General features: G+C 43.3%; 1 protein-coding gene across 1 annotated transcript in view; it reads left to right on the top strand.

Annotated features, from left to right (window-relative positions):
* Nucleotides 1-781: 781 nt before the first annotated feature.
* The window catches only part of LOC127356481 (adenylate cyclase type 9-like), a 32,595-nt gene continuing 22,185 nt past the window's right edge, over nucleotides 782-11,191 (top strand). The window contains 1 exon segment of the mRNA XM_051388253.1: nucleotides 782-4,403. Within this exon segment, the coding sequence (XP_051244213.1) occupies nucleotides 2,591-4,403 (1,813 nt within the window). The 5' untranslated portion in view covers nucleotides 782-2,590.

Genomic DNA, 11,191 nt, shown 5'->3' with positions numbered 1-11,191 from the left:
CCAGCTCATTGCGGTAAAAAAAAAAAAAAAAAGACGTCCCCACCCTTCCCAAAACACGTGCGTACCTTTAACCGAGTGCGTGCAAGTACCTCGACACCCCTCCCCTCCCATCACTATTCAGCCCTTCTTTTCCTTCTCTGTGCTCGCCAAACACAGACGGCAGCGTCAAGCCAACGCTAAGCACAAAAGCGGAATCATGTGGATATTTTTCAGAATAAACGACCTTTATATTTTTTGGGGTTGAGGCTCAGATTTCGGAGCCTTTAGACTCACATATGCGCCACACTGTGAGGATAGTAAAATACAAATGTATGTATGTGTGTAGCACCAGCTGGGGTTTGATTTAATGTGGCTTCCTAAATTGGGATTGTTTTTTCTTTTACAATAATGTTAACCACCATTTGCCACAGCTCAGCAGGTGGTATATTTGCTTTCAGCTGGAAAGAAAACATATTTAAAATATATTCAAATTACTTAAAAACAAGTGTTGCTGGGTTTTCCATAGTTTAACTTGGATGCTGAGCTTATCTGTGTAATCATTAAAACAAATGATTTCAGGTTAGCTGAGGCTCTACAAAATTTTGCATGCAGTTTGCATGATATTGGCATGCGATGTAGACTGTAGATTCCAGTATTTGCTCTAATTTAAAAATAACAATGCATAGATTGTACACTCTTTCCATTTAACGGTGTGTTATGGACGTTATGGAGTTTTATTTTGAAAGAAATTGCGGAAATCATCTTTATTCGTTTCTAGTGTACTTCACACACACACACACACACACACACACACACACACACACACACTTCTCGCGGCTGGACTGCTGTCAGCGCACAGAAGATGGTGGCGGCTGCGGCCACTGTGTTTGCCCGCCGCGCCTGGATAGCGCAAACAACACTGCATGCAGGTATCGTAGCTGCTGCGGCGCATAGATAATGGTCAGATAACGGAGATAAGACAATCTCATCTCTCTGTGGACGATGCAGGGAATGGAAAGACTGGACGATGCAGCTGCCTTAATCCATCCTGTTTGTCTTGGATTAAAAGGGAATCATTTGGCGGTGTGAAGATATTCTCTTGTGTATCCCGTGCAATTCAATTAAACGTGGCTGGAGCAAGGCAGCACTCTGCTTTGACCTGTGGGACTGTTGGTGTGTGTGTGTGGAGGGGGGAGGCGTGGAGCGGAGGTGGAGACCTTTTAATTAGCCCGACTCTCTCCGGGCTTTCGTCGTCTGCTATTTAGAGGGGGGGTACTGAGCTGCCGTGGGCAAACTTTACTTAAGAGAAAAGGAAGGACTGGAAGACACTTCATGTTGTCTTCTCAAGGCTGCATTTTTCTTTATCTCAGCTGTCCCGTTGACACAGAATAGACAGCCGGGAACTGGCATGGTCAGGATATCTGGGTAATCTGGATACTGTCTTAGGGCGCCGTGGCGATGAACTGGCGACATTTGGTGTGGCTTTGGATACCAAAGCAATACCGATCAACACAGAGCGTAAGACTGGATGGTGCATAGGCTTGGAGGAGCGTGTTTACACTCGAGTCACTGACAGTTGCTCTTGCAATACAACCCTCATGTCTCATGCATTTGTCTCCTGCAGACCTCCGTGCACACGATCCCCTCTGGGTTTTGGAGACGTGGAGACTCTGGAGTTGAAAGTCAGGAAAGGACGGGCCTCTGTCTACGGAAATAGTCACGATTAGGCCCTGCAGCAACAATCGTGTGGGTATGAATGAAAGGTCCGATGGCAGTTTTTGCGCTCACGCCCCCCGTCATCTGGAGTTGACCTGCGCCTTAAAATTAAATGCTGGCATTTCCGACCAAGACGGCGAACAGCAGATTGCGAATCATAGCAAACGCTGCAGGAATATGTGGTTTGGATAAAGTTTTGCTCAGACCTGTAAACAAAACGTGGTGGAGGCACCACTCAATATTCCCCGTGGAACAGAGTGGAACGGAAAACTGTAATCGGGTAAGCGGGAATGGACGTGCACCAGAAATGAAAGTATACTGACTGCAGCAGGCTCTTCTAGAAACCACGCAATATCACATTTTAACTGCATTTGATAATCCACACTTACTCATACTTACGGTGATCTCAACTTCTCAAGAACCCATTTAAAACTATTTTTTTCTTTTTCAACCTTTTTCCTTTACGCACGCGTAATTTGTAATTCTCGGACTTTTCCAAATGTTTTTCCAATGAGTGAAACAGTGTCTAAGCAGCAGAGTGGACCTGGACTGCAACAGAGCAGGCAGCAAGTGAACCTTGCAGTTTCAAGTGCGTCAAAACAGACGGGAATGTAGAGGAATGCAGGGATTGACGTCAAGAGGGGCAATAATGAACTATTCAAAATCTTTGGAAGGTCTGCTGGTGTTTCTACAGCCACTACACTGCTAACTTAGTGGAAGTCTATCTGAAAACGTTTTTGTTTGTGCTCTCCTTTTTCCCTCTTTAAGAGCAAACAATCATTGCCCTATTGTAATACTGTTTCAGCATACTTTGCCTTACTCCTTTATCTTCATTGTCTTTAAAATAACTGTCTGTTCTGCATAGTTTTTGATTTTGGATAGATTGCAAAGTAACATGGCGTCCCCCCAACATCAACAACTGCTGCCTCACAACACAGAAGTGAGCTGTGACTCAAGTGGAGATGGAGGCGTCTCAGTGAAGATTGGCAGTAGTGTCAAACACAAGTACGGAGGCGGGCCACTGGGTTCAATCGGGGGAGGCTTCATTGGGGGATCCAAGCACTGCAAGTACAGCATTTCCTCCAGCTGCAGCTCTGGAGAGTCCGGAGTCAGGAGGCCGGTGGTCAAAAGTTTTCGCACACAAAAGAAGATGCCTCAGCTTTTTGAGAGATCTGCTGGTCATTTCTGGGACCCAAAGTTTGATTCTTCGATCCTCGAAGAGGCCTGTAGAGAACGGTGTTTCCCTCAGACCCAGCGACGCTTCCGCTATGTGCTTTTTTACCTGATTGCTGTGGGCCTCCTTTGGGGATTGTACTTTGCTGCCAACCCTTCCCGCTGTGACAGGACTGCCTTTCTCCTTCCCACTGCATCTTTCCTTGTTTTCTGCCTCCTTCTCTTCCTCTTAACTTTTACTAAGCTTTACTCTCGATGCTACAACCAAGCATCTCTGCTGCTCATCCTTGTAACCTTCATCCTGACCCTTGCCCCCCAGATCCAGACATCAAGCTTCAGGGACCCAGAGACTCCCACACCTGCACTCGATGTGGAAGAGTTCAGTGGCATGGGACCCACATACAACCTGTCCTACGACAAGCTTGTGGGAGGTAGCACCTGGTCCCCCTGTCTTTCTCCTGTAGGCACCTTCTCTCTCTGCATCGAGGTTCTTCTGTTGCTGTACAGCGTTCTCCACGTTCGCCTCTACGCTTCTGTCGTGCTCGGGTTTCTCTACTCTGTCTTTTTTGAGAGTTTGGGCTGGCTGCACCTGACACAGGAAGAAGATAACTGGACTTTAGCCTCTCAGTCAGACTGGGATACATTAAGTTGGCTGGGCCCAGCCAAAGCTCTGCTCCATCTCTGTGCCCACGCCATAGGCATCCACCTATTCATCATGTCTGAGGTGCGCTCACGCAGCACCTTCCTTAAGGTGGGACAAGCTATCATGCATGGCAAAGATCTGGAGGTGGAGAAAGCCCTGAAGGAGCGAATGATCCACTCTGTCATGCCCAGAATCGTAGCTGATGAACTCATGAAGCAAGGTGATGAGGAGATAGGTGATAATTCTGTTAAACGATACTCCACAAGTGGTGCAGCAGCCGTCATCTCCAGCCCTAAAAACAATAAACGCAAGAAAACCTCTATCCCTCGAGGCCAGATCATCTTCAGACCCTTCAACATGAAACGGATGGAGCCCGTCAGCATCCTCTTTGCAGACATCGTAGGCTTCACAAAAATGTCTGCCAACAAATCTGCTCATGCCCTCGTTGGGCTTCTAAATGATTTATTTGGGCGTTTTGATCGACTTTGTGAGCTCACTGGCTGTGAGAAGATCAGCACTCTGGGGGACTGTTACTACTGTGTGGCTGGCTGTCCTGAACCCAGACCAGACCATGCCTATTGCTGCGTGGAGATGGGCCTGGGCATGATTCAAGCTATTGAACAGTTCTGCCAGGAAAAGAGGGAGATGGTCAACATGAGGGTGGGTGTCCACACTGGGACTGTACTGTGCGGTATTCTGGGCATGAAACGCTTCAAGTTTGATGTTTGGTCAAATGATGTCAACCTGGCCAACCTAATGGAGCAGCTGGGCGTGGCTGGGAAGGTCCACCTGTCGCAGGCCACTGCCAACTTCCTGGATGACCGCTACCAGCATGAAGGCGGACAGGTCATTGAAAGAATAGGACAGAGTGTGGTGGCTGACCAGCTCAAAGGTAGGTGCTCTGTGAAAATATGGAATAAAAGTACAGTAGAAATATAGTAAATTTTGCTGCTTTCCCAGCATTATTTTATACCTATTGCTCTTTTTTTTAATTTTGGCTCGCAGTATGAAAAATGGCGACTTTGTTCCTACCAAGAATAATTTAACTCCAAGGTCAGCAGCAGTTCTACAAAGTGAGACTTATTTCTGCAATTTCTCCCCCATGAGCACGCAAACTTTTTCAGGTGCTTAAGTTTATGTCCTGTAATGCGTCTCTGCCATCCCTAGAGGATATGTCTACTTATGCCAGCATATCAGCAGTTCACCCACCAGGTGGTTCAAAACAGTAGCAAGGGAGCATTTGCATTAGTCAAGGTCAACACTGGGTTTTAGCATCATGTTTTGTACCCAGCACAGATGGCCTGGCAAGAGTTTGAGTCTCTTATAAGTGCCCTCTGTGGTGTTGGTATTATGTGACTGTATCACAGACTGACGCCATCTTCTTTCCCATCCTTCCCTCCACCCTGTCTCTACCCACTCTTTGTTCTCTTGTTCAATTACATTGCCTTCCAGACGTCCTCAATGTGTCCTGTTCTCTTAACCTCGCTCTGAACCCCAGGGATTGCTTTACAACTTAATGCAACTGTCGCCTTCTTTAATAGAGATTTGCCTGCAGCTATATCTTCACCTCTCTATCTCGTCTTCTCTGTTCCTTGCCTCTAAACTCCTTGACTGCATCATTTATTTGATACATTTATGCAAATCACCCCAGTGTTACTAAATGTTAGCTTAATGGCTCTTTTCATCACTTTAAGGAGTGCTGATCTATTATCAGCCAGTGTAAGTGAAGTGACAGGGTCTGACTAAGGTATTGCAGATGGTTCATCTGCCCTTTTGAATTAGCATTTCAGGTTTATTTTTGTTTCAGTAGATAGCTTCCTTGGTGGCTGCACGTCTGATTTTATACAGTGCATGAAAGGCATGGATTAGATGAACTGGTAATTCATACAAATTATCAATTCAAGTGTAAACATGAACCATTTGTGCTCTCAAACAATCAAAAAATGTTGACAGCCTGTGGGACTGAAGGAGTGAAAGCGTTACTTGTTTACCAGGCCACAGGAGTGATTTATGGGCCTGCATTTTCCCCATATCCGTCAGATTAATGAGTCACTACAATTCTTGCTTCTTTTTTTTATTGTGAGGATGAATGTGTTACCCTCAGTGTTATCACCCTGTCTTCCCCCATCTCCTATTTCTCCTCCACTCCTTTCTTGCCTCCATCATGTATTCAGTTCCCCTCCTGGGATTTATCCTTTCCCTCTAGATCTTATGTGCCAGTGAGAGAGCTGGCTGTCAGGAGAGAGTTGTTCTCCAGTGCTGTAAAATTTTCTTCACTGTCTGCCTCAGTCTAGTTAATCACTTGGGTAACATTGCAGCCAGGCATGGATCCTGGCTGGGGCCGATCCCTGTTGCCTAACTCTGAAGTAAAGTGCTCTGACTTAGCCACTGATTGCTGCGCAGCTGTCTTCTACCGTGTCTTTTTTGAGATACTGTGATGTTTCACTTTCTCACAAATACTTTTTTGTTTCTTACAGTTCCATAAGTTCAGGCTGAGGCCATATAGAGTCAAGCTTTTGTCTCATCCTGTAGGTGCATGTTTAGAACTTTGTACTTTCTTACTCATAGCTTCCCACTGTAATTATAAGCTATTTGTGGCTCATTGTAGCAGAGGTTCACATGGGGTGCAGCAGCCACGCGTGGTCAGTTGAGTGTTACAGCTGCATCCTGTTGGTTCCTTAGCACTGACACAAGGTCTGTGGTTTTAGTAACAAATAGAGATGTGGTGGCCCGGTTTATATCTCAGTGGGTGATTGTGTGGGTGTTCTATGATTAAGTAAGTTTAGATTATGATTAATTTATTAATTGTTTAGACTATGGTAGAGAATTGTAAAAAAAAAAAAAAATGCTCACCACAGTTTCCAAGAGCCAAAGCCAAAACAGTCCGAAACCCAAATATGTTGTATTTATAAGGCTATCAGAAGAGAGAAAACTTTTGAAAAGGAGTCAATACAAACAATCAAATCTGTTGATAACTTGTCTGATGATGAACAAATTGATTATTTCAGCATCAATTAGCATACAGAATAAAAAAATTCCAGATTGCTGCTTGCTCAAGCCCAAGATGATGTCTTCAAATAAAGCATTTTCATTTTGTACAACTTACTGTCCAAAAATAATAAATGTTCAGTTTACAATTCTTTAAACAAATCCTCACACTGGAGATGCTGCAATATATCAGAATTGTAGCAGATTTATTTTTCTGTCAGTTGACTAATTGATTAAATTCAACTGTAGTTTCTAAGATTTAGATGATTAAATTATTCATCCAATCAGAAAATAATCTGCTGAATAATTGATAATGAAAAAAATCTTAACCCACAAAGCAGCCCATTTTAAAGGATATATTGGTATATTGGGCTGAACAGTGCAGCTCACAAGACTGTCTCTACAAGGCTCTTTGTGTGTGTTTGTCTCTATTAAGGTCTGCACGTGACGCCAGACCTTGTTGTGTTGTGCATTTTCCTTACTGGAAATGGGAGCTATATTTGGCTCTGTTTCCCTGGAAAGTACCTGTCTATGTCCTTCCTCTCTACTTAATGTAGAATGATGGCACCTGCCAGACTGTCAATGTGGCCCAATTATCTTTCTGCTGATGACCACAGACAGCCAGTGATGATTCTTCTTTCCTCCAAGCAGCATTTGTTTCCAGGGGAAAATTCAATTAAATTGTTTGCATGTTTTACATTAAGAATGGGGGGGAAATAGTTATATTCCTATTATGTCATTATCACTTCAATCAGTTACACTACAATAGAAATACAAATTAGCAACAGCTGCTTCAAATATCCTTGACTACAATTACCAGACTGCTTCAGTGGCTTAGTGGCAGACATTAAATTGGCTATAATCAATATATAATCGACAAGTTCTCAGGCTTGGGGGAGTAACAGATTACATGTAACTGAGTACATAATCAGGACATTAAAAAAAGGTAACTGTAACCCATTACAGTTACAGAAAAATAGACGTAATTAGATTACAGTTACATTTAGTAAAAATGGGGATTATCTAGCAGGATTACAACTTTAAAATACCTCAGTTTTTCTTTAAATTTACACTCAGCAGAGGACACATGGTCTAAAATGCTAAAAAAAAAATCTGTCTCTTCCCATTTTCCATTTTCTTTTCAAATATTTTCTGTTGTGTTATTGAAGACACTTACACAATTCTTCTTATTGAAATTTACTTTCTCTTGCTTTTATTAACATAGTTGGTAGTGAGGTAATCTAAAAGTAATGGAAAGTAATCATGTTACATTCCATTACAATACAATAATACAATCGTAATTGTGTTGGATTATATTTCTAAAGTAGCCCTGCCAACTCTTCACCACATCAACAGTGTTGATATGTCAATGTTGTGTTCACAAAATGTTTCCAGTGCCTCCAAGTGGACAAAAAAATCAGTTATTGCAGGTTTCAAAGATTTCTTGCTTTTGAAAGTCTTCCTGTTTTGTATCTTCCCTCCTTTCCCCTGCTGTGAGTCCTTCAGGCTGTTGCTGTAACTCAGTTTTAAAGAGTAGAAAAATTAGAGAAAAAAACCCAAATTAACACTAGTTGCTCCTCTTTGATGATCATTAATTTGAGTGTCTGACAGTTCTTTTGTATAATTGCACAGCCCTTTTCACTAATACACATTATATGCAGGGTTCCCAGCCTCAAGGTAAGGCATGTTCTCAGATTCAGTTTGACCTTTTCTAAGTTAACAGCTGAGCAAAGCTGTGTCGGGCAGCTGTGTACAGTATATCCCTTCCCAACCTGCTCTCTCCTCTCTTTGCCCTGCGGGAGATTTCTAATAAAGCAAGAATGGGTAATCTCTGTGACTAAAGTGATTAATGTTAGTAATTCTCCATCATCATATCTTCCCACACTGGCCTGGTGTTATCCCGACCCTGAACACATCAGCCGCCTGCCAGCCAGTCGTTTTTATCACAGCGAATGTATTGATTGCCTATAATGAGGCTGTCACGGCTGTGCTTATTTATGATGAGGCAATGAGAGAGGTTTTCATGTCATGGATATCAAAGAGAATCAACCAAGGCCAGGGGTTGTGCCGGCAATAAAACGGAAGATAATAACGTATTCTGGTCCACGATATTAATTTGTCCCAATTCCGTGTCCACCTTTAAGCCTTCAGAACAATAATTGATTAGCTGCATTAGAATGGATTCGGGCTCAGAGCAGAACTTAGCTGCAAATAGTCCTGGTGATGAATGTTCTGTGTCCCTTTCCTCTGGCCCAATTACTTCATGCTCTGCAGCAGGTATTAGTTATTGGGAGAGCCATTTGTGCATTTGGGAGACTCACATACACACACATACACACATCCCTTCCCTTACCCTGTGAATGCTATTCCACAGGGATGTACTGTCAGTTAGCCAAGTGTACAGTATTTGCCTGAGGCTCAGTGGAGAATTACTTATAATGGCTGCTAGCTGTGACCTTGACCACGATAAATGAGGCTGGTTTTGAGGGTTGCACTCGAAGAAGGAGGGATGGAGACAGGAAGGCGAGAAAGAACTAAACAGGGAGAGCAGATGAACTGCCCCCAAGTGTGGTCCAGTTCTGACGACTTAGACTCTGTTGGGGTCCAATGGATGGTGGTACCAAAGAGCAGAACTGCAGCGGTGTTACCACATTAAGCCAACATATAACTGGGACTTCAGCATTGAGATCTAGCGTGAACCACAAGCAGAGAAAGTGAGGCTGTACACGTTTAAGCCTCTGGATTTCACACCTAAAGTGCTGTGTGTGTGTTTTTGTGCTGTCAGTCTACACACACTGTTCTACTTGACAAAAAGTTAAACGGATTGGCTTCTTCACCCTAATATATACACAGCTGTCTTCTCCCCATGCCCGCAATCAAAAGCAATCAAAATACCTGGCATAATTTTCATCTAGACTCTTGAGTCCAAATCAGTATGCACACACAGCATTCAGCCCTACTGTGGGTGGGGGGTGTTGATAGTGAGGTGAAGTGCTCTGAGTGGAGTGGCTTACTACTAGTAGGGGGTAAGGAGGGGCAGACAGAGACCTAGAGTGCTTATAATGTTGGGATGGTTAATAAAACCAGCTGGAAACAGATCCTGGGATTGCTATAACTCAGCATACTTCATTCTGATCTGAAGTCTCGGAGGGCAACGTGACTCCTTTAAGGCTGCCAGGGGAACAAAACAGCCAGGGGGGACTCTAAGCTGCTATATTGTATTGCAGTGCAGTGACCCCTGCCTAGAACACCTTGGCTCTGCATGGTAGATTACTGTTATGCTAAGGGAGTAATGGCATAATACATCACAATGCATTGTACAGCATCACCATGTACTGTGTATTATGGTTCAGCACAGCATTGTAGCTTGCAGCAACGCAATCTCACCATTAATCATTTTCGGCCTTATCACACTGAGCAAGTCTGCAGAGCTTCAGGATCCCTTGTCATGCTCTGTGAACATGGAACCATTGTGGCAAGGTTATTAAAGGTCTACGATGTGATGATGATTAGCTAGATTTTATAGCTGCAGTCATTTAGTTATCTGCTGTGTCACACTGTTACTCAGCAGGATTGGACTACCTGTACTTGTTCAGGAGGACTGTTCCTGCAAGGGTATTGCTCGCTGCTTCGACCCAGCAAGCAATAAAATATTTGTACTTAGGAGGTGTAATGAGTTTCTACATCAAGTGCAGAAAAAGCAGAAAGCATATTATTCCAAAGGGCTGCAAAGAATCTTATCTGCACGGCCCAGTGAGCTTTGTATTGAGCTGATATTGTTGGAGATTTTCCTCTGAACATCTATGTATCCTGTTGTGCTCCACTCAGTCCTGACAAGTGTTGCAGACCCTGCAGACCTCCCAGTCCCCCTAACGGGGACAGCTGTCCTATTGGCTCAACAATGAAGTGTCCTGCCTCTATCTTCTCTGGCAGAGATGACCCAGGGCGAGGTTGAGAGAGAAAGCCTGATATCAGCGCCACCACTGTCTGTCTGATAAGAAGCCACACATGCAAGCAGCTGACACGGCTGGGGGTGTAGAACAAACACAGCACATGTATCATGTGGAGTAGAACATGCTACACAACGTGCTGTATAGCACACTGTTTCAATTTGCTTAGATGCCTCTTGCCTTTTTAATTCAGTAAGGTAGGCACACACAGCAAATCAATATCAGTGGCTGTGTGAAGGATAATGTTCAGGTGACCTCTTAGCAGTTGTAGGATGGAACTATTCTCTATGGATTTTGATGCTGCCAACAAAACAGTGTTTTACAAAGCCTCCAGCATTGCAGTATATTTGGCATCAATTGATAATATCATGATATTGTGACTAGATGTAATTAGACTAACATTATGATATTGTAGTCTTATAGTAATTTTTTTTTTGTGATATTGTAGTGAATGTGCTTTCCCTGAGTGCTGCAGTTCCAATACAAATAAAAAACATTATGTGTAAATATGTTTTGAAAGCCCCTATAATCGTTGTATTATTACATTATTGAGTTTGAGTGGGAGCTGAAGTAATTAGCTAATGAGTTAATACGTCAATCAACATAAAATTGATTGCTAGCCAATCTGCTAATTGTTTCGTTGTCTCAGTCATTTATCAAGCAGAAACCGTAAACATTCTATGGTAAATAAGCCTTAGTGTGAGTTATCAAATATGTCGATGCAGCCAGTGATTGGATTGGA

The sequence above is a fragment of the Dicentrarchus labrax genome, unplaced genomic scaffold (genome assembly GCF_905237075.1).
Source record: "Dicentrarchus labrax unplaced genomic scaffold, dlabrax2021, whole genome shotgun sequence".
In the NCBI taxonomy this organism is placed as follows: Eukaryota; Metazoa; Chordata; class Actinopteri; family Moronidae; genus Dicentrarchus; species Dicentrarchus labrax.
The sequence above is the reverse complement of the archived record's forward strand: the minus strand, read 5'-3'. Positions and strand labels throughout refer to the sequence as shown.